Consider the following 24,522-nt stretch of genomic DNA (forward strand, 5'->3'; position numbering starts at 1 on the left):
TCATTAAACCAATTAAAAGTCTTACTCATATAAAATCTAGTTATCAAAATAACTTCAAATTAACACATTTGCAATTATAGCTCTCTCATCAATGCAAAGTATCTGACTGTCTGACACTCCTCACCAAAACAAGCTGAAGTGTTTTGCTCAAATCTGAAGCAGGGACCCTCACAGCCCTAAGCTACCAGCCACAGAGTGACGTTCCCTGCCTCCACTGCCCCCAGCGTCTTATTCTCTTGATTTTCCAGATAGCTGGTTCAGCCTGTCCAAAAACAAAATGAGACAGATAGAGAGGGAGAGTGAGAGAGAGAGAGAGAGCAAGAGAGCATCTGTGATGAGGTGGGGGGGGGCACAAGAGGAGAGGCGACATCTTTTACTGTCATTATGTTTGCCGACTCCTCACTAGATGGCAGTGTAGCGTAGGAATATTGTTTGACAAGTTTCACCACACATGCCATGATTTCAGAAACTTTCTCTGTCTCTCTCCGTTTGTGTGTGTGTGTGTGTGTGTGTGTGTGTGTGTGGGTGGGTGTGTGTGTGTGTGGGTGTAATAAAAATGCAACAACCGCTCAGTTATGTTCGTATGGAGAACGTTTTTTTCCGACAGCCACCATTTTTGGAAGTTTATTTTAATAAGTTGCCGTCATCGGACCGTGACCTTTGACCTCGTTGAGGGCACTCTTTGACTGAGGCCGTCCTGTGGGTGTGGTTCAGTGATTGCAGAAAGCTCAGGAAATTAATGTTTTATCAGCCTGCGCAAAGACAACAACAACAACAGCGTAGTGGGTGGGAAAAGAGAGAAATGTCTAAATTTAACTCATCAGCTGCTGCAAACGAAAATAAAATCACCCGAGGACAGCTTCCTGTTGGTTTCCCTTTCAAAACATCTGGAGTTTCTCTAGATTGATAAAATCTGTTAGTTGAGAGCATAAATATTATAGATATCATATTATAGACATCACAGCAGAGCCTTGTTGACACAGAATTAGCAGGAATCTGCGCAAGAAGTTAACATATTTCACACTCTTCCTGTTTCTTGATAGTATATAAGACAAGCTACACCGAGACCAAGAAGACCCCGTCATCGTTGTGCATTCGTTGCTACACTCAGTCAAACTGTTAACCCACTGCCTACAGCAAGCCATTTCCTTTTATTCCTTCCTTCTGCACAGCAATAGCGTGCTCTCTTCGGATCCCCTGATGTATTCAGGTGGCGCAGTAAAGGGGGAGAGCAGCACATCCTACTCATTCACTGTAAGAGAGTATGTGGGAGGAGGTGATAGCAGGCAAGCATTCACTGTGTGGAATGTCCTCCTCAACAGCAAAATTTAGAACATGCTCAATATGCAGAGGAAAAATTATGCCTGCTGTAATCTTTTCCTCCATTTATGGTTAGACACTGATTTGCTGGTAATTCCAGTTTAATAAAACATTAAGTATTTCCTTTATGACATTTAGTTTTGAGGTGCTTTAAATCATGTGTACTATATATTTAGTATATATGTGAGGGGTGGAAGCTTGTCCCTCCCATTTTTTCAGTCCAGTGCGGTCCCATCTGGAAGCTTGGTCTCCAGAACCTCCACTGACAAGTTTCCTTGCTTTCCTGTGAGAAAAGGCAGCCGCTGACACAGAGGAGCCGAGGGAGTTCAGGAGATCAGAGGCAAAGCAGCACTTGGCTCTCTTCTGGGAAACCAGATGACCCTCTTCAAAGTGATAATGTAAACAGCTCTCTAGCAACTGGTGGAACCGTGGGGGTTTGAAGTAAAACGGGAGGAATTCTCCTGCAGGATAAGTGTAAAAAGGACCAACACTGTAAGTTGTATTCTTTTTACCTCTTTAGCCATTGAAGCAGGCATTTGCTGGAGCTAAGATCAAAGCAAATAAGTTATATGGCATGGTGCAATTTTCTGATCTGCGGGCTTTGAAGCTTTTGGGGAGTTTGAGGTTATTTTCCAATACACTAAGAGCAGATAAAGGATGTGGTCCATGAGAAAGTAATGTCTTAGCCACAAGTTGTGATAGGCTTCTATAGATATACTGTAAAAAATTTCTGAGTGCATTAATGTTTTTAACAGAAAGACTCGATTGCCTCTTTTTTTTTTTTTTTTAAGCATTTTCTAGATTGAACATTGCAATAGATCTTAGTTGCTAAACTGGCCTCTCTGCAGCTGCACTGACAAATCCAGCCGCAGAGGTTTCAAACAGCTGCTTTCAATTAATGTCACCCTCTAGAAGCATTACTCTGAACAAGCATTTGTTGACTTTAGATGTGGGGCTGGGGCAGCGCAGGATTTCATAATATGTGTGCCTGGTGATGTGAGTTATAGACAGCCGTAAAAGCAAAAAGGCAGGTCATGACCCAAACCCTTTCACCCGTGCGATGGATTGTTCCTCTTCCAGTTTGCTCTTTTACACAGTTTTCCTTTTATGAATTTTACGTTAGATTGAGTTTTACGATGTCATCACCTCCTCAGTGAATGAGTTTAATAATAAATGGTATTCTTTTACTGCACTAAATGCGAATATTTCCTAGCTTGCAGTAAATGTCAGGTTTTAGCATAAATGTGTGTGGTTTACAGGAAATTTGCAGCGTTACTAAACTGAAAATCACCACCTCATTTTCCCACAGTCTTGGTTTGAATGTGACAACATACAAGGGATTTGTTAGCCAGACCGCAACCTCAGACTCAGTTAGAGAGAACCACACGCTAACCACTAGATCTGCAACATGGAGGCCATCCAAAGACAACCACAGTAGGGACTACAGCCAGCTTCTCCACTTAGGTAAATAAAGTCTGTCTGTTTCCACACTATACTGCAACGTTTGTGCATGTGTACGTGTGTGTGTGCGTGCGTGTGTGATTACGTGATTATGTGTGTGCCGATGCGATTCTACACCCAAATGCTGTGAAGGCACCGATCCAACTGTAACAATGTAAATTGTTTCAGGTTCAAAGTGTGCTGTGTTGTTGCCACCCACCCTGCTGTGGGAGTGTAGCAGGACCATTTTTAGCACGTTGTGGAGTGATATATTCTGTGTGAACTCATAAAAACACTGGCATTGTTTTGTAGCAGAAATAAAAACTGGTGGTATAAGTTCTCTCTCCAGCCTTCCTCGCTAAGTTCATGCAAAGGCTTTGTGTGCAAGTTTTGCTTAATGCAAATGTGTATTTTAACGTACAGTATTCCTAGAAAACTACAGCAGGGAATTTCTTATTTCCAGTCTGCATGCAGTTTCATTCCTCTGTGTAATAAACCATTCCCAGGAGTTTGACAGTGTGGAGGTTTACATAATGTACTGATCAATCATTTAAATTGTCCAAATGTCCATCAAGTGAGACAGCAAGACAGCCGTCTAAATAGAATTGCTGTAACTTATTTATACTGTCTGCATTGCAGAATGACTGGAGAATAGCACAGATAACTGCATGTCCCAGTGATAATTGGGTGAACACTCACATTCTGTGAATGTTCAGGGTTTAAAATGTAAAATGTGGTCTAAAACTTTCTGTGATCCACGATCACATTCAGGTTTTTGAGGCCAGACAGTGCGCAGTTGTGTGGGGATGATTACTGGGGAAATTATTTTAAAATATCCAAATATTTGGATCTGGAAATAAAAATGAAGCTTCCCAGATTACGGTGCTGTCATATGGCTCTAAACAGTCGCAATCATTTATCCTGGACTCAGGGGTAAGGGTCATTGAGTTAATAAATAAGGTGCCCCCAGTGGCCAAAGAATAATTATCAGAAATGGAGATCTGGGTGGAGGCTGGCAAAACTCTGACATATTTCAAAGATGTCTGTAGTTGGAAGGGAAACAGTTGCAATTTCAATCTTCTAGGGAATCAACACAGAACAGCTCTGGTTTATGAGGAAATACAATGACCCTGTACCTTGTGCTGTAATTACAAGAAAGAACAATCAGTCAAGGAGGCAGAACAACCAGTGTTATATTTGCTAATGAGGTAATAAGTTCTCCTCATTGTATTTCCATTTCTACTGGAGTTCTAATTTTACTTTTTCATGCCATGTACAGATAGCACCCTCTTGTCTGTAATAGTGGACACTATCTGGCACCCATTCACTCTTCTCCTTCTAATTTTGCCTTACACAAGAGACAGCATAAGCATTGGTTACCATGGCAACCAAGCTGGTACAGATCTCGAAGATAAAGTTGTCATTTTTTCTTCGCCCGTCCAAATTAATCATCATTAAAATGTAGATCTTTAGCTCTGAATGTTAAAATGAACGTGAATGCCGTTTATGAAAACAATAAATCTCTGGTGACGTTTTTAGCATGAGGAACAATTCACTGAAAGCTCTATAGTCTGCATAATTTTTGTCTTACAGTGTTTTTTGGTGACATTTGTGGTCCCTGAGAATGCAGGCTGGATTTAGACCACGTTCTTCCTCCTGACAGTTTGAACAGCAGACGGGAGATTCAGAGGAGACAAACTGCTGTAAGAGAGGAATCCATCTGATTTAACAAGGAGACATTAAGTACAATAATATCCACTCACACAGAACAGTCTGGTTTGATGTAGTCTGGCATTAATACAAATCATCTTTTAGATTGTGCTGAGATTACTAGTAACAATCTAAGAAGAACTGTCCAAGAATTATGGAGGAAAAAAAGAGTCATACAAAATAATGAAATACTGGTTGATGTTTGCATGAAGCTTTCCAAAAACAGCACTTGTGTGCGGTTATTGGCTATACAGTGATATGGTGTGATGTTCTGCACTATCCCAACAATTAGAACTGACAGATTAAGAAAATAATGGAAAAAGTAAATAGAATCTCATATATTAAAAGGAAACTTCACCAATTTGACACATGAATTTGGGTTACTCATCATGGAGACTGTTCTCAGCCCGTGGCTCTGTGGGAGCTTTTGCTCAGTTTGAGAAAATGACCGTGATGTCCTTGTGATGTCATCAGGGTTATCTCAGCAATGTCTGCATTTCAAACTGGGGGTTTGAGTTGAGTACAAAATGTATATTTAATCAAATAAATATGATTCTTATTAAATAATTCATGAAATGTCATTATAAAGGGTAACTCATCAAATGTACTTCGTGATCTTCCACTGATGCATAATTTCAATATTTATAAAATTACTGATTTTTTTTAAAGAGGGGGTGGACATTATTTGCATTTCCCATCTACACATGGCATTCTGCCTTTGGCAAAAGGCCAAAGGACAGAAAGTGTCACCTATGTTGATTGGATGAGAATGAAATGCATTTTTTTCTACTGTACTGAACTTCAAATTAAGCTTTTCCTGAAAATGCCTTCTGGGCATCCCTGTTTGATATGACAGATGAAGGCAGATGACGGTACATACAAGACCTTTGCGAAAGCTCTATTTTTGTTAAATGCATAGAAGCCATGTATGAGTATCGTTTGTTTAATTTGTCAAATTCATATCTCAGATAATGTGTGTGACGCATGTGTTGGCTTGCTTTCTTTCTGTTTTCTTTTGCCTCTCAAAGTAATGGAAGTAGTGCCTTCTACGCCCATGTAGCAGCATCTTTGGGTGAATGACACTTGAATAAAAATATCTTTTTTTTTTCTACTTAATTTCAATTTACAGTGAATATGAGCTCAATCATTATGATTATATTACTTACTGTCAGTTTGTAGTTTTAATAATAAGACTGCAGCACAAAAAATGACCATTCTCCCTACACGCTCACTGTTCAGTCTGCAGCTACGTACGTCAGGCCCCTGACAAAGCTTTTCCCTGTTCCGAGAAACCAGATAAAGCACCAGCCTCACTGACGTATAAACCTCTTCAAACCCATCAGCAGCGGAGACAAGACCGGTCAAAGAGTGGCTTCAGGCATTCCCACTTTTTCATTACAACATGCTCTGGCTGCCATCATGTCAGACTTCTTTCTCAAGTACTCAACCAAAGTTCAGCAACAACATGGTACTGCTCATCATTCTTTCTGCTAATGTCTTTCTCTGCGGCTTTTACACGGATTCACACAATGTCTCCTCATTTAGCACTACACATTTACAGCTTTCACACTACTCTCTAAACCCTTCTAATGGAAAGTCAGATGTGAATTTGTCTCAGCAAAGTTTGCAGTTTTTCTTGTGTTTTGCTTTCTGAGTTGTCTTTTGTTTTTCATTCTTTTCTCAGCCTTCACTGTTTATATAAAATGAGAATCTACTTTGTGCAGATGCACCAGTATGGCTGTAGAAAACAGGAACCCACCGCAGGGGGATTTGAGGAAAACTGATAAAATAAACGAAAGTTAAACGAGATATGCAGAAAAATAAACAAGATAAATAAACTACTATAGAAACTATTTAAAAAGGCTAATTATAATGTCATCATTTCTTAGGCTTCCTTCAACCAAGCTAGCACGAGAGAAAGTTTTTCAGCTCCTTCAACATTAAGATTATTTTTTTAATGTTGGTATCTCTCTGTTTATCTAGGGAGCATTTGCGTGTCTGCATTTGGAGATTATTTCCAGTGGAGTCGCTAGTTTGTGACAAGACAAAGGTGTGCTTTTATCTGTGGACATCAATATCCTTAGCAGTAATCTGTATGAATGAAACATCGCCTAATAACATCTGACATTTGCTCAATGCTTCCAAGGTAGACTGCCCTCACTGAAAAGTTCAAATAGTCAGCAAGAATGTGGAGGCTGGCGGGTGGGAGGACGTTGTGCGTCTGTGTGTGTGAGAGAGAGATTGTGTGTGCGCAGACATTTAAGCTTGTTTCGGTGGGAACTCAGCCAAAAACAGGGAGGCTGGGTTTCAGGGTTTGAGGGGGTCACACTGCTCCGGAGTGAGAAAGTTCTGCTTTTCATTACATCAACCCATATGTCCACATATCTGTTCTGCCTCCCAGACTCCACTCTGTTTCCTGGAATTGTTATGTCAGTCGGTGATCCAACCCTTCGCTTTCTTACTCCTAAAATCTCGATATTTGTGTGTGATTAAAGGGGGTAATAACTCTGTGGGCTGGCAGGGGCAGGGTGCTGAGAAAATGAGAGATTCCAGAGTTGCATTCACTTAATATGGAGTGCATTTGAATATTGCTACAATACTCTCTAGAGAGACTGACCAGCAAGGCAGAAAAGAGTTGAGAGGTGGGTAGAAGAGAGGAGGGATCCCTGCTCCCTTTAGCAGGATAAATCTGCACAGCTTCGTATTCACTTTAATCTTGATCTTATTTCCCTTTTACAGTAAGAGAACCAATTTAATTCACTTGAAGAAGAGCAGCATGCAAGTGTGTTTGAAAAACCCCAGCATGAGGCTCCATTAGTTGGTGTTATTACTACCACTATATTATCATTACATGAACGTATGTGCTAAATGATTTCCAAGAGAACAGAGCCAGCACATTCAGCAATGGTCATTTCACCTTTAAAGGTGAGCAAACCCAAAGTGACAATATTTTAAATCATATATATTGATGTTTATGTTTGGCACATGAGAGTGATCACACTACGTTGTGTTTGTAGAAGTAGGATTTAGTGTGATGTGACTAAAAGAATCAAAAATAGTATAGTCTCTCCTCCCTGACAGAACATCTGTGTTTCATTGCTTTCTGTGTGCAAACATCCTATATTTTGGAAAACTTTTTTTCTAGTGGAGGCGCTCACTTTTTTTGAAGGAAGCACTTGCTCTTGGCTTTGAAGTGCTCTGTTTCGGTATGGCTGGGCCGTATAGCTTTGATAAAACCCTCCACTGAACTGCTGTGAGAACACAGGAGCCTCAGTTATTCATGAAATGAAGTGGCAGGAGTTAATGAATCACACACACACAGAGAGACAGAGCGAGGGAGAGGAAGAGAAGAAGATTAATCAAAAAATCACAAACTCTGCTTCAAATTCCCACTGAGAACTGTAGAAATCCTATAACAAGTTCCTTCAGGGATATTAGGGATGCCACCAGAGATGAAACCATGCCACAGAAATAAGGTCGCTACAAACCCGTGCAGCTAAGCTACAGTGTGGTTGTAGAGAGGAGCCTAAAAATGCTTCACCGGTCCTGAGTGGCCGTTCCTTTGTCCCGCTGAATATATAAGGCCTAGTGGGTGGATAAGTGAAGTCACATGGTCACTTTTCCTTTTTCCCACACAAACACACCCACATCCTCCTCCATGCAGGCTCTCTCCACTCTTCTACTCACTACTTACCCGCAGCGGGCAGTCTGCTGCGTCTGGATACTGTAGCAGCACCAAGTTGCCCCCTGCAAGCTTTTATTTGTTTTGTTTTTACCTCCACAATGTATCCAAATCGGGAATAATACCGGTCTGTTTAACGTGCAGCCACATTTCTGTCGGAGAAATTCGACATCACATCGTCCGGAGGCAGTTGATTCACGAGCTGGGCACTTTGTTTCAGGTAATTTCCAACTTACAGTAACAGTTTTCCTCGTGGGTTCATTTGTTCGCTTTGTTTTTACGAAGCTTGTACAAGTCTCAAAGTAGCTATATCATCCTCTCGCGGTACTTTTCGTAGTATAAATGGTTTAAAGTTGTAATTGGATACCATGCCTCGAGTACTCTGGATAAAAGGCTGCTGCAAAACCAGCAGTGAAAGAGTTATATTGGTTTAGTGTTTTGAAACTATTTCACATTCAGGCCTAATGTAATGTGGTCCTGGCTGTATCTCATGTATCTCTCCACCCCCACATCCAGGTAACACTGCAGCACCTAAGGTGCTAACTGCTATTCAAACTGACCGATTTACATGAGGCCTAACTTTGTTTACTGTTGACAATGTTTTACAGCCTCTGGCTGAGTAGTAGAAGAGGGGGAATTGTTGCTGCTTTCACCTCTCACTTAATAAGCTGGCCTCCATCTGTGTAGTGGAGAAGAGACAGAGACCCTTTGAGCTAAAACACAATAGGTGAGAGAAAGTCAATGTAAGAGTGTTTGTTGGGAGTTAAGACGTTCACAGTCATTGTTGTGTTGTTAAACTGTACTTACTTCTGTAAATATATTGATTGTATTATATTTACAGCAGCTGTGACTAAATCATTATTTTTGCATATTAACAGCCTTGTACTAAGCAGCATCAATCACATAACAATGTTCTCCTCTCTTTGTCTCCATCCCTGTAATTACATGAGTCACCACTGCATCCATACAGTAGCTTTTCCATTTAAACAACACCCGTTGCCTTGACAGCCTGGATGTGAAGTAAGTTGTGGCGTTTTGTGCTCTCTTGCAGGTTCCAGAGGAAGAGTAGGAGGCCGTGTAGTGAGGACATGAGTCTGGTGGAGGTGAGGCAGACGGCGGGGTCTCTGACCCTGTCCCTGTCCAGCAACAACTCCAAGGAGCGATATTTTGACCGAGTGGACGAGAACGACCCTGAGTACCTCCGCAGCAGGAACATGTCACCGGACTTGAGGCAGGACTTCAACATGATGGAGCAGAAGAAGAGGGTCACCCAGATCCTACAGAGTCCAGTATGTAGCCTGCCGCTCCATATAAGTGCCCTCCTACACACAAGCTTTCACTGTGTATGAGTAAGAGAGCCGGAGAGACATGCTGTACCTTTACTCAGGACTGACTGAAATGCATTGTTTTTTCCTCTTTATGTGAAGGTCATTCTATATGCTCCGATATAGAGGTATGGGTTCAGCTGCGAGTTTACTGTGTAAAATATTGCCACTATTGCTATTGTCTTAGGTTATAAACATACTATAGGAGTGAAGTATTAAACTGCAGCTACAATGAAATGTGCTACTGTCATAGATAAACTTCCAGTGTCTGTTATTACAGATGAGGAGTATTAATCACTCATTTTTTAAATAGAGCATCTGAGCTATTTCTTAATCACACTTAATAGACTGTACACCATATGTGTATTGTAGCTTGAGCTTAAACAATTCAAGTTGATTAATCAAATAGTCCATCGACAGAAAATTAACTGGCAACAGTTTTGATAATCTATTAATCTTCGGTTGTTTTTCAAGCAAAACATTTGCTGGCTTTCTTCTTGCGTTATACAGAGAGGTGTTAAACTTATTTAGCCTACCCTCACAGACATAACTGGGCTGGACAAAATGATGCAGCTGCATCAACACCCATCTAAAAGTTTCAACAAAATCTGAGCATCATGACCTTCACGAAGGTAGGATGTGCCGCAGAACTCTGGTGTTAGATTGCATCAGCTTTAGCTAAGTGTACCTAATAAACTCACAACTGTGTGTATATAATAGATGATATTATCTCAGTATGATATAAACCATAAGGATGATAAACAGAGCAGTGCAGTCTGTTTAGATTAAGTACAAGGCGGTGCTATAAGCACATGCCACTGAAGTGCACGGAAATAAGACGAGCCCACACTCATCTGCGATTGCATAACAGGCCCAACAAGTAGACCTCATCTCATCACCATGGGAACTGTGGTGGGATGAGGCAGAATGCTGGAGCTTAGCTGCAGCACACAGGAAAATAGTCCTGTTTCAAGATTCACAGGCTAGTCTTAATGGCAAAAATTGATAGTCAGGTTTAAAGCGATCCCCCCCGCTTCTAGTGAAAACCCTTTTCACAGACTTACAAAGAAGTCTTTAGTGGTCTGTCGTGATTTGTGTACAGTTGTAATAAGGAGCATCTGAAAGCATGCTGTGCTCCCTGACACATCCTGAGGAGGTGTTGGAATGAGGTCAAGGTTAGGTTGTGTATATATGAGTTGCTAGGTTAATGGAGCTTCACAGTGGTGTTTGTATTTCCTCTCCCTACCGTCATCTTACCTCACCTCATGTTACACCGCCCTAAAAGATAAAAGTCTTTCTTTTTTATCTACAGGTGTTTAAAGATGAGTTGGAAGGCCTGATTCAGGACCAGCTGACGAAGGGCAACACCCCCACAGGTCTCCTGGCTCTGAGACAGATTGCTGACCTGGTCATGGCCAGCACCTTGGGAGGGGCTGGCCCCTTGACTTCGCCCATCAGTGAGTGGCAGTGTGTTTCAGTGTTTGTGTGTGTGAATGTCTCCATCTGTCTCCCTTTGGGCCTGATTGTCATTCAGTGTGTATACTCTGTCTATGTGCATTATGCGGGCTGAATATCTTCATTGTCAGAGGATTAATTCTCAGATTCTTGTGACACTAAACAACCCTGAAACAACAGAAAAGGCAGAAAGTTGTTTACAGCATTCTTCATTGTCAGTGTTTCTATTAAGTTGCCCTCATGACCATTTTGCTGATGAATTACAGGAGATTGCAATGCTAATTATGTTAGCATAACCTCTGTTCCTTATTTTTCTAGGGAGGTCACAGAGCACCCTGAAGAACAGATCCATTTTAAAAAGTCTGACTATCAGAACTGTAAATGTTTGGAAAATCCCATGGTAGGAAATGGCCGTGAAGTCGCCAAGACAGCCCTGTTCTTTTAAAAAGCTTAAGTGGCTGTAAAAGATAGGGTCCTGTCATTAAATGTCCTTATATGGCGTGATAGTCCAAAATATCCTTCAGTTTCTTGTTGGCAGTTCTGAGAAAGGCCTTTTTTAAGCTTCAGCTGTAGAGACTCAAGTTTCCTGGGATCTTTAATTTGATATGTTCTGTAAAGCAAAACATGTGTAACATCCTTGTAAATGTTTGAAAAATTACCAATGTAATATTGCTGATACATCTATGTTATGTCTTGTGGCAGGCCTTGGGATGGTGAGTCCAGTCAATGACTTGTATGGCATTGAGACTCCCTCCTTTGCTAAAGGGGAGAAGCAGAGTCGCTGCAGGCTGGCCAGCCTCTACAGGCTTGTTGACCTCTTCAGCTGGGCTCGTTTTACAAGCTCCTACATTACTGTGAGTACAACTTCACAATCACGCTCCAGTGCACACCTGCTTATGTATGCAGCACAAGGTTTGTGTATCTTTATGTGAGCCTCGTGTTCTCTGGATCCTGGAAGGCTTAAAGGGGAAAACCTCTTTATTTTCAGAAACCATATATTATTTATGGTTTAGAAAAGCAAGATGTGTGAATATGAACATCTCCCCAAAAGCAGGAATTCACACTGAGATATGTGATGAACACCTGAGATGTCAAGAAGTAAAGCTCAGATTTTCCCCAAAGACAAAGCCTAGAAAGTCAGTTTTATCAACCCACATGCTGATTTTTGAAAGAAGAGAGCTTTCCTGTGTAGTTTCAAAGTTTCCTGTACCCTTGAATAGGTGAGATGGGTCTCTCTATACTGACTAGCTTCTAACTCAACTTAAAGAACTTTTTAAAGTGTAGAGATTTGGTCTCCTGTGGCATCAGTGCTTCTTAACCTGACAAGAATGAATTTATAGGGAAGACACTGTTGCAGAAGCATCATATGTGTCTCCTTTCCTGTACGAGCTTAACAAACACTGATAATACACTGTAGTAACACTGCAGATGTTTCAGGACGTTGGAAGTTTACTCATGACATTCATGTTATTGTAGCCTAGAGATGTTTAGGACTCTAACAACGTGTTCATTTTGCCTTAGGTGCGTGTCAGTAAAGAGCAGGACCATGTTCTTATTAGTCCACGAGGTCTGTCTTTCGCTGAGGTGACGGCAGCAAATTTGGTAAGCACAATGGCTGTGTGTGTGTGTTGTCTTTTTCCAATTGTGAGTAACAATGCATTATCATGTAATGAGTTGTCATGAGTTATACTACTTGCACTGGAATAATTTAATAGTGTCTTATTTTGAGCATCATTGATGTAAATCCATTGAATGAATACCCTAAGATTGAAAGTGTTATGAAGGAATAGGTTGTGGAAGTACAGGAAGACATTGTCAGATGTATGCTGAAAGGTAAACTAACTAATATCTAAATATAGTAAGTAGTCTGATTAAAGCAATCAAGACGTGAGGCATTTTACATTGAATCTAAATTGTTGAAAAGAACAGAAATGAAAAATGAAATGAAATAGAAAGACCCATATGTTTTGAATTTTAGGATATTTAAAATAAATTCATGTCTTGATGTTTATCGATAAAATGCAGCATTTGAAAAATATTTGCACCAATATAGATGTACAGAAGGTACACAATGAAGTTATTCTGCCTTAAAGCTACACTGTGGAGTTTTTGACTCCTAGTTGTACTATCAATGTTTTTATGTGTGGGTCCTTATTTTGTTTGTGACATGTACGAACACAAGATTGCACACACCCACACACAGAAAGCATGTGGGTGACATGATACACATTCCTGCCAATGATTTCACACTAATCCGCAGATCGACAGGTGACAGCAAGAAAAATAGTAATGTGCCAGATGTAAACAATGTAGTTTCCAAAATATTAAAAATATGCGGAGGTAAACATTCAACACACAAAATGTGTTGTTGTAAGAAATGAATGACTGTAAACATTACTTTGTTTACTAAAAGACTCCACAAGGTTTAATGACTCAATCATACTGTATTAATTACCTAACTAGGTATTAAATGACATTCTTCTAAACTGCCTTACTACAACAACGACTACTAACAACAGTAGACCGCCAACTGGCATTCATCACATCTCGAAATCTGGTGTTTTTATTTCTGCTGTATGTAGGTGAAAGTAAACATAATCGGCGACGTGGTGGACCAGGGTTCTACTGATCTGGGTATAGACCATTTTGGATTTGCATCTCATGCTGCCATTTACTCCATGCGCCCAGATGTGAGATGCATCATCCACATACATACCCCTGCTACAGCTGCTGTAAGTACACTCAAGGCAAATATTAAATGAGCTTCAACTTCAGCAAAGGATAAAAGCTGCTGCTAAATGCTTATTTTGCACCACAGGAAGAAGGCTGAATTAAAAGCAGCCCCCTTAGATGCAGACACCCTGTAACATGCTTTTATCATTTCCTTTGAAGCTTGGCTGTAAAATGCACAGCACATGATGAACATCGCTGTGTAAAGTTTTATTTGTGCCTGATAGCGAAAAAAAGTGCCTCACAGACCTTGGTGCGCCACAGTCTCAGTTGCCTTTATCCCCTGTTAACAGGTGTCCTCGATGAAATATGGAATCCTGCCCATTTCCCAGGAGGCTTTGCTTCTGGGAGACGTGAGCTGCTTTGGTTACCATGGCAGCCTGGATAATAAAGAGGAGAAGGTGGAGTTTCAGAAAGCTCTGGGCCCTACTGCCAAGGTACTGTCAAACTAGGCTCAGTTTTTAAATGGGATAGAGCAGCTTTCAACAACTGGTTGGAAAAAAGGCACCAATTATTATGTGATGCTGTATGCACAACTGGTTTTATACGAGGTCACCTGTTGGTTTGTAAATGTAAATAAATTAATACATGTGCATACAATGTAATCAGACAAATTATTACTAAAATGTAATACTTGTCTTTTGCTAATCAGCTTCAACCATAGCATTTTATCTAAAATTATGATTTTTCTTGTACTTGGTGTTAATTATTTAACATTGTACATATATGAAGGGAACAGAATACTGGAAACACATTTTAAAGGAATAATTTGACATTTTGGGTAATACACTTATTTGTTTTATGGCTGAAATTTAGATGAGGAGATTGATAACACTCTCATATCTGTGTGCTAAATACAAAGCTAAAGCCAGGAGATGATTAGCTTAGCATAAAGACTGGGAGCTGAGGGAAATTGCAAGATATAAAATGTTAGCTAATGAATTTTTGAGGTGCTGGTCTTTATGCTAAGTGAAGCCAACCAGCTGATGGCTGTAGCCTTATTTTTGACAGACAGCTATGAAGGTGAAAGTACTGATCTTCTCATCTAACTCCACCAGAAAGTAAATAAGCATTTTCCCCCAAAATATGAGGTATTACTTTAACCATCTACATATTAGAAGCGCCTCTTCATATAATCCAATACAGCAGCAGCACTAAATAACCTCAAGAACTACCACAGAGTTGAATCAACTCCTCTCTGACAAAGAATAAGCCAAAAAAAAAAAAAAAACATTATCAGCTTCATAAAGAGGATTTATAGGTAGACCCCAAATGCTGTCACCTGTCGGCATAATCAATTCAGCTCCTGATGCTCATATTTTCAGCTCAGGGAGACAGTTGTTTGTGTTTGGACTGTGAAATCACACGGAAGAGGAAGAGCACAATGAACAGTACATTTTGTTTTATGGCAGATGAAGCTGAATTTAAGATGCAGAGATAGTATTAATACTACACCTGTATTATGTCAAGACAAGTTTTGATAAGGAAACATTCGCTAATTAATACAGACATGGATTAATGAATTCACATTAGCATATCTGGATGTGCTAATGCCATAGCTCAGCTGGATTTGCTCAGTGTATTGTAGCTGCTTTCACACATGCACTGCAACCTTGAACTTTTCTGGACATTACCCGGAGGAGCAGTATGTGTGAACTCAAATGTCTGAATCAGTTGAACCGGACATTAAACAGACTTTACCCTGCAAGCTCCCTGGTATAAAGTCCTTGTAATGTCTGATTAAATAGAGCTGGTCATTGTGCGGACAATTCACAGCAAGAGTGAGTGTGCTGCATGTGTGAGAGGTCCAGATATTGTCTGGAGTTTTTATGTGAAAATGGCTCATCATAGGGATTGTGGTGGGCCATCAGGCATCTCAAGTGTTTCTTGTATTTTTCAGGTGATGATCCTGAGGAACCACGGGCTTCTTGCTTTGGGTGAAACAGTAGAAGAGGCTTTTCACTACGTGTACCACTCACAACAAGCCTGTGAAATCCAGGTACAGAAAGATTGATTTTTATTTTTGATACCACCTCTGCCTGGTAATGAAATGTAACAGCACCATTCAGGTCAAAGCAATTCGTAAACGTGACTATGACCTTGATACACCTTTGTAGATATTAATAAGTCAACTTCATACGTATAAATCACTGATATAATTCATCTGTAGAAATATTTTCCTTTCTTTAAAAAAATGTTTCAGACTTGACTGCAGTGTCTATAATGGAAGCAAAACTGAATCGAGGATACAGTATGTTTGAACAAAGCTAAGTCAAATATGTGCTGTTCACAGTCAGAGCCAGGTGGAGCCCTGCAGTGTTTCTGAGATACTCCTGTTGCTTTATGTCTGGGAGGCAGTCGGGGTGCTTTTTCCATCATCCTCATGTGTCTGGACTGTATTTGTTTTTGGCACATATTGACAGCTCAGTTCACATATACATGCAGTTCTTTTAAAATGAAAATCTTATTGTATCTTAGAAGAGAGAATATTTAACATTCTGAGATGGACGCTCTCTGTCTAAGTAAGTTAATGAATGCATGAGTTATGCACTGAATTATAATTTGGCTTGTAACTCCAAAAGTAAGAATTGTGTTACTAGAATAATATGGTGTCACGTGTCTTTTTGTAGGTGAATGCTTTGAGGTGTTCAGGCGGCATGGACAACCTCGTGCTGTTGGACAGGGAGAAGCTTAAACCCCTGACCCAGGGAGTGGCCGCTGCCGGGGTGGTGATGGACCATGAGGTCAAGTGGAAAGTGGGCGAGGCTGAGTTCGAGTCCCTCATGAGGATGCTGGACAACCTGGTGAGCGAACCCTGACCTGTGCCTTTTACCCATGATGCTCTGAGTTTCCTGTTTCATGCGCTTCCCCAGGATGTGTCTGATTAGACAACACAATGAAACTGGATGTGTTTTTGGTAATGTAATCTGAATGATTTGTGTAATTGAATCGTATTGTTTTATCATAGCTGTTGCTGAGTGAACATTTTTTCACCTCAATTACAGATACTCATTATGTGAGAACCTGTTAAGCTCACAGATCTGTTTGTGGCTAACAGTCTGTCAGCTTGTCCTATTACACCCTCACAATTTCTATGCTGTGCTGCAGTTTAAACCCTGCTATTCTAACCACGCTGCTAATGACCAGCGCCTGACATGTTCTGTGGAAACAGAAGATGTCAGACCGTGTCTGTTTCAGTGAGCTACTCGCTAACAACTGTGGCTGGAGTGGGCTGCAGCTGTGTTAGCTCTGTGTGATCATAGCACGGCCACCCTCTCAATCACAGCTTCCAGATGGTGAGGCATGCTGTGGGCAGTTAGAGCAGCACAGACCACACAATCACTTAGTGTAAGGACTCTAGTGGACTCAATTTGGAAATAGGATTTGGCGTTTTCTCAAAGACTGTTGAATATGGTGATGGGAGTAAATGCCATTACACTCTCTGCAACAGGACGTCTAGTCCTTCCAAGCCAGTGGGAGGAGCTAGTTTTGCTGAATGAAATGACGTCGGAAATGATCCCAACGGGGAAATCCAAAGCAAAGACAACAAGAGCCCTGGCGGCGCTAAAGGTCATAGCTAATAATATTGGAGGGAAAAGTTGATTTAGAGATGGTCCTGCACACACACACACATATTTTACAGCAACAAAAATGGGAAAATCCTATTTTCCTAAACCAAAAAAGGAGATGGAACAGACAGATAACTCAAATACCATGAGGAGCGTCGATGAGGAGTAAGAGTGTCAGTCAGTTTGATAATCTTCAGAAAGTGTCTCCTTTCATAGAAATCTCTCTGTTCATTATGTAAAAAAGGAACGAGTTATTGAAAAAGAAACCAGTAGTCACCAAATATTGAACTGAGTGTGTCTCATTTGCTTTTTGTCTGAGCAGAAATGTATTTAAATGCAACAGTTGTTGTATTCTGTATTTTATATATGAGCCAAGATTCAAGCCAAAATACATCATGGATGAAGGTTTTTCTACACACACTAAACTTAATTAATATGTCTAGGCGAGCTGAAAGGTGCTAATAGGCGCCTACTGCTCATGCAAATGATAATGTGGCCTATAAATATAAATTGACTGTGCAACTGGGGGCCAGTGAACAATTTTGTGATCAAAATTTCTTTCGATGGCTTGCTTACATTGTGGCGAGCCAAAGCCCAGAGCGGGATTTTTTTTTTTCTGTGGCAAACTTGTCATACCGCCTGCGAGAAAACGCCAATTTTCATTTTGATTGTAGTGGTGCACTGCCAGCTTCAAACTGCACTCTGCACATACTGCGAGTTCCCATCAGTAGTTTTCTAGTTGTCTCTCTCGGCCTTTGATGTATTGTTAACAACACACAACACACTCCTTCAAACCAAAGTTTTATCTTTTCCCTCTGAAACTGGGCATGTCTGCAAAAATGCTGTTTGTATATACAGCAGGGTTTAAATATTTAACAGCATTGTGTAAGCGGATCTTGGGTGGCCAGTGCATCCTTTGAATTTTGTATCTTTTATAGTTCATATTTCCTATTTAATTAATTATAAGGGAATACTGAGAGAATGGTGCAAAATACTGCAAGCAGTTTCTTCTGTAACTGATAACTGTTCAGTAAGTAAGTTTGAATGACGTTACCTCTCTGTGTGACCATCTAGGGATACAGAACAGGCTACTCTTACAGGAACCCCATTGTCCGTGAAAAGCCCCGCTCTAAGAACGACGTGGAGATCCCTGCCACGGTGTCTGCTGTGCCACCGGAGGACAGCGAGCTGGGCCTGCGAAGCCCCTTCAAGTTTATGGTGCAGAAACAGCAGAGAGAAAGGACCCGGTGGCTCAACTCGCCAAACAGCTACTTGAGGGTCAATGTTCCTGAACAGTCACCCAGCGGGGATGTCAGCCCCAGGACTAAAACCATGGTGCGCTGATTTTCATGTCAAACTGTAAATAGAAATTGACTAATCCAATCCTCTCGGTTTTGGTCTCTGAAGGAAGTTGTGAACTTGGGAGCTGCTATTCCTTTATATTCGCCTGCCCTCTTGTGGCAGTTTTGATAAATGCATTTATTAAATCTTTGAGCCTTTTTCTTAAGCTCTTTCTTATGAATTTCGATTTTTATTCTCTCAGTGGATGAAATCTTCACAGCCAGGCAACTGCATCGGTACCCCAATAAAGATCGAGGACCCCAACCAATTTGTCCCACTCAACACTGATCCCACAGAGGTTTTGGATAAGAGGAACCGGGTCAGTTGAAAACATCATTACGCTTTTCACACAACACTTACAAAGGCTTAAATTCATTCATTCTTACTACTATATCATGATTAGAGATGGGATTAAACATTGCATTCTCTATGATATATGCCATAGAAACTGGTACTAGATTTGTTTTTCAATAAATTGATGCTGTTAAGAGGAACCAATGTGTTCTGACAAGTAGGGAAGCAGTTAACAGTTAGTTTCCTTATTTATTAATGTGTCTGTTTATTGTCTTGATTAAACAGTTAATGGCTTTGCTGAAAAAAATGACCAGAAAAAGTGAGAAGTGGACACTATAATTTGCCACATCCTGAGATGATGCTACCATATTGTTTGTTTTATTCAAGCAAAAGCCCCAAAAGCCCAAATATTCAGTTTGTTGTCATATATGACATAAAAAGCGTCAGATCCTCACATTTGAGAAGCTGGAATCAGTGAATATTCAGTGCTTCTTCTTGAATAAATGACTGCAACGATTTATCAATTCATGGATTAATCGCTCTACTGACTAGAAACCCTGAAGCATTGAAGCTCCATTCCAAACAGAATCAATAATAAAGCTGATGGATTGATCCATTCAAGAGCTATACCGTCATTTCCCGAGTGTTTGGGTAATTATATGTGATGCACCTCATGTTGGCAGGTGTAGAATGGTGTTAAGATATCGTTTGCTAAGTCAAAGATTCCTGAATCAGGTTTAATATGACTTTTCTGGATAAATCTGTTCAGATTAAAGAACAGCACAGAGGTGACCAGATGACTGCAGGACCAAAGTCTCTATTACTAGCAGGCATTGTTGTGGACACCATCCCAGGACCAGTGAGTATGATGATCATTTGTAAACACTGTAACATTTCTTAAAGCGTGAAGAGCGACCACCGCACCATTTTATACTGAGCAGCAGCATTTGTCCTGCAAAAGGACAACACTCATTCAAAACATTTATGTCATGTTGATCGGCTGCCGTCCCAGCACCGTGCCCCTTTACTCTTGCTTAAAACAACATAGTAGAAGGAAAAGAAACACATTGTGTTCCACCGAGGAAACTTGTTTTAATTCATATAGCAAACTTATGGAATATATAAAACTACAATATGTAAGATAGCAGACCTTGAAATTAGCATCAGACCCAAGAATTAAGAATCAGACCATGTGAAATATCCTGTTGCGTTTGGAACCATTTAAATCGATATTGATCACAGCGGCTAAAGACACGGATCACTGGATCAACTGAAGATATCTGCACCAGATCGTTAGTTCTGTATGAAAGCAGCCAGAAATACATATACTGTGGTGAAAACGATCTGAGAATTGCACGCAATTGAGAAATCATGGTTTTAATTATACAATTGTTGAGAGAAAAACTGTTAACATGAATGTATAACCAGTCCTCATTTTTACATCTGAGAAATCACTTCTATTTACTGCAAAAGATGTCACATCAAGTAATAATATCTTTCTTTGTTCTCCTCTGTATCAGGCTTTCATCATTGAGGATGAGGAACAGACTCGCTCTCTTCCCCCTAACCCCTTCAATGAACTTACAGAGAAAGAGCTGGAGGAATACAAGAGCATGGTGGAGAGAAAGCAGCAAGGCCAAGAAGGTACTCATTGCTATTCTCTGTACATTTTCTTCAGGGGTCAAACTTTACCATTACAAAGCCTTACAGTGAACCATCTCTCTTTAGAGGCATAGAAAACCTCTACTTAATTTAATCCTTCTTGGGTTTACAAGGGCTCAAATCAGACATCATCCCATGTATATTATGAGCGTATGATGTTTTGAAGTTAGTCCTTTGGGGTTACAGAGGTCGTGAAAGAAATTGAGATGCAGAGACAAAGCTAATCTCAGGGGCTAACAGCGACTCTGACTTCACCAAACAAGGCCAACGGGGGGGACAATTAAAATTGGAGCGTACGGCTCATTAAATGCAGATTGCTGGATAATTATTATATCAAGACATTATTGAATGGGAATTTGAGTTGTAATTACATGATCTGATTATTACTTTTTGGTCCTGATGCAAACATTTCAAGGTCTGCTATCTTACTTGTTGGAGTTTTATATATTCCACAAGTTTGCTGCACTTAGTGCAACAACTTAAAAACTCATGTCATTAGCCTGTAGTCCAGGCATAGTCCTTGGTTCCTGCCTGGAGGAATTGTTGGAACTACATTCACAGAAATGAGGAGCTTCCTGCAAAAATGCCACCAGGACAAAAATGTCAGTCCATGGTTTCACTCTTCTGAGTTGTGAAATCAGCTCACAGGGATGGTGAGAGATGAGCTGCAAAGACATCAGTCTTGTCAAACTACTCATGTCTTGGTTATGACTGTAGAAAAGGAAAAAAGTGTGTGTAGGAGGAAAACATTTCTACAGCTGTGTATCAGAGTAGCACCTTTATTTTTACTGTGACAATAATATGTCAATCTTGAGAAGACAGCCGAAAATAGAGATGAATAAAATGCAGCAGCGTTGTAAAAGCAGTCTAGTGTTAGGTGATCTTTGTTTTGATTTGCCATGCTAGCAGCAGGGGTATATGGATGCATAGTCTTTGGTCCAGACTGAAATATCTCAACAACTATGGGATGGTATGCCATGAAGTTGTGTACAGACATTCATGTTGCCCAGAGGATGACTTTGGTCTCCCTCCCCCTTTTCTCCAGTGCCACCATAAGGTGTTATATTTAACTACTGGATGGATTCCCATGAAATTTGAATCAGACATTCATATCCCCTTCTGGATGAATTTTAATCACTTTGGTGATCCATAAAACTTTTTATCTAGCACCATCATCAGCTCAGAATGTGCCAAGTACTTTGTTTTCTGTCAAAAAATAGTGACATTCTTATCTGTTTCAGTTGTAATTTGAATGTAGTACTAATTAGAAAATGGCAAACTAAGATGGTGAAGAAAATTATCTGTTGCCATTATTTGTTGAGAACACATTACGTTAGAAAAAACTGATCTGATGACTTTTAATCCATTTACAGAAGATGATGATGCCACTGATGCAGATGAGATGACCACATTTGATGGCTCAACTATCTCCCTCTCCCTCTCTCCCATAATGACGCCAGCTAAACAAGGTAATTAGCTGGCCAATGGGTACTGAAATTATGTGTTAGAAGTAGCTGCTTGTTTGTGTCTGTGTTTTATGTCCCTCTGGTATAATCTTATAAAAGAACAAGATATGCCTTCATGATTTAATTGAATGTATTATTACAGCCTTGTCTGTGTGATTGCACTTTTTATCCGCGTCCCTCATCACTGACTTGGTTTCATCTGTTGACAGACACATTACCCAACGGGAAGGACCACTTGGAAGAGACAGAGGAGGATCTGAGCATCGAGGTATCCAAGCTGAGCGTGAGCACTTCGGAAACGGTGGAAATCTCCATAACAACGAAGGAGAAGACGGGTGATGCTCAGACCCCGGAGAGCCAAACCAAGTCCCCCAAGAAAAAGAAAAAGAAGTTCCGCACACCTTCGTTCTTGAAAAAGAGCAAGAAAAAGAAGGAAGAGAAAGAAAAAACAGAAGCCTGAGGGCTTTTATTGTTTTGCTAGGAAAACATCTGAATTGCCTTCTTATTTTTCAGCTTGTCGAAGGGAAATAAAATAAGAGAAATGACTATTACTTAGTCAGAAAGTTTCCCAGGACAGTGTTGTTTTTCACATCCTGCACATCTTCCCTCATTCACAGCTATTATTTCATGTGAGTGCTTTTCCAAGTTGTGCCAGCAGAGGGTAATATCTGTTATTTTTCTTCCCTGTGAGAATTTGTGACTGACCACTCCTGAAGGGCTCAGTAAAACGAAATCAAATGAAAAGTGAATGCAACATTGCATATCTGTGGCTGTTATTGCCCATATTTTTAATGGGTTTAAAAATAGTTATCATACGACACAAGGTTTTAAAGTTCATAAATACATCAGATCGGGCCTGCTACATATTTGTGAGTTCTTTTTTTTTCTTTTTGCACAAGTTCATTGTTGAATGTATACTGAAAACTAAGAACAATTTTAAAATGTTATAATCACACTAGTAGTGTAACAGTGGCTGAACATATTAAGATTATAGAACGTTTAGCCTTATAAGAAGTACGATTTGTATTTGAACATATTCATAGTTATACTATCTTGTAATAATATATGTTGGTTTATATTACAGGTATTACAATATAGTGTTTGGTAGGTAAATAAATGATCTGATATTCTTAACATATTTACTTTACATACTAACTCATACTAAACATGCTGTGATTGATAATACAGTAATAATTCATGTTTTTACATTTATGTCAGTGGCATTGTTCCCATGGTTGCTGCTTTATTGTACTTGTGACAAGGAATTGACTGTGACTAACAGGAAGAGCTCAGCAAAGTGATGATTCCTGAATATTGATGTTCATGAGTGACAAAGTTGGACTTTTACAGAATAGACAGAAAATCACTACTTGTTTGGATGTTGACAAGGAAAGTGCCGAGCCCGAATAATGGAAAGTTGAATGTGATGGGTGTTTTGACTAATAATTTTGTCCAGATAGTCAGTTGATGGCAATATGCTGTGGAAAGCTTTTCTTTGTAGCCACTGTTAAGAGTTTGATCTAAAGTATATTAGAGGACCATATATTTACATCCCAGTCAATAATGTGAATGATTTGTTTTCGACTCAAAGGGAGTGAACTCTTTGCCTTTGTACATAGTTTGTTTTGTGAAGTTCTTTTGTTACGCTAAACCAAATGTTAAACAATGAAACATAGAAATGTGACAGTACAATCTAATAACAATACTTAACACTTCTTTTATCATGTTTTTATCCACCTTAGTTAAGCTCCTTATTAACTCAAAATGCACAGCGGATTGTGTTTACAAACTGTATTACTCCGGTAATTTGTGTACCTAGTGCTTGTGTTTCCTCTGTTGTTTACATTGCTATTTGTATCGCCTGGGTTTGTCCACGGTGCTTTACATTACATTCACCATGTCTCCAAGTCAGTCCTAAAATTGCGTTCCACCTGATGTAATAAAAGCTGGGATATGTTTCCATAACGGTATTATTGTTCTCTTGCTTATTGAAAGGATATTTGATGTTATCACCTCTTATATTTACTCAAACGTACTTTTAAATATGAACAGATTTCTGATCTTGTTGTGTACTTGCGTTTATTTCATGTGCTATGTTTCATTCCGGCGTGGTGTGAAACTAGCTGATTAGATCTATTTCTAACAGACAAAATAACACCTCAAGTATGAAATAAAGCTTTCTAGAAAACTACCCACAGCCTCCCCGTTATTAAACAACAAAAAGCAGCGTCCCCCTAAAACAATGCACCCCGTTCACCGATAATTGACCATGTGAAGCTGTATAATCAGTCTTCAGCTATGTTATGAATGGGCGTTGTCATGGTAATTCACTGTGAGAGGGGGCTGTGGAGACAAAGAGGGGATTTGGTGTCTCCAACAGGTGTTCATGTTGGGGGAGTGACAAGATCAATACCTACACCACCCCCATCCTACACACACCTCTCCTGTGAGGTGACATAAGGAGAGGAAGATGAGGTCAAAGGTAGGGCATCTGATTGCATATAAAAAATTATAATAATAATAACATC

General features: G+C 40.0%; 1 protein-coding gene across 3 annotated transcripts; it reads left to right on the top strand.

Moving 5' to 3' along the window:
- The first annotated feature begins 1,398 nt into the window (after positions 1-1,398).
- On the top strand, positions 1,399-23,964 carry add3b (adducin 3 (gamma) b). Of its 3 annotated transcripts, XM_056395755.1 has the most exons (16): positions 1,399-1,812; positions 2,630-2,784; positions 9,204-9,441; positions 10,790-10,934; positions 11,635-11,786; positions 12,454-12,534; positions 13,515-13,664; positions 13,956-14,099; positions 15,563-15,661; positions 16,293-16,466; positions 18,306-18,566; positions 18,775-18,891; positions 19,636-19,725; positions 20,387-20,510; positions 21,902-21,997; positions 22,204-23,964. In XM_056395755.1, the coding sequence occupies exons 3-16, from the start codon at positions 9,241-9,243 to the stop codon at positions 22,452-22,454; spliced, it is 2,085 nt and encodes a 694-aa protein (XP_056251730.1). In that variant the 5' UTR covers positions 1,399-1,812; positions 2,630-2,784; positions 9,204-9,240; the 3' UTR covers positions 22,455-23,964. The 3 variants fall into 3 exon arrangements, with proteins under 3 accessions (XP_056251730.1, XP_056251729.1, XP_056251728.1); XM_056395754.1 differs by lacking the exon at positions 2,630-2,784; XM_056395753.1 differs by lacking the exons at positions 1,399-1,812; positions 2,630-2,784 and adding an exon at positions 8,115-8,372.
- Positions 23,965-24,522: the final 558 nt, after the last annotated feature.

Source organism: Seriola aureovittata, chromosome 14 (genome assembly GCF_021018895.1).
Source record: "Seriola aureovittata isolate HTS-2021-v1 ecotype China chromosome 14, ASM2101889v1, whole genome shotgun sequence".
In the NCBI taxonomy this organism is placed as follows: domain Eukaryota; kingdom Metazoa; phylum Chordata; class Actinopteri; order Carangiformes; family Carangidae; genus Seriola; species Seriola aureovittata.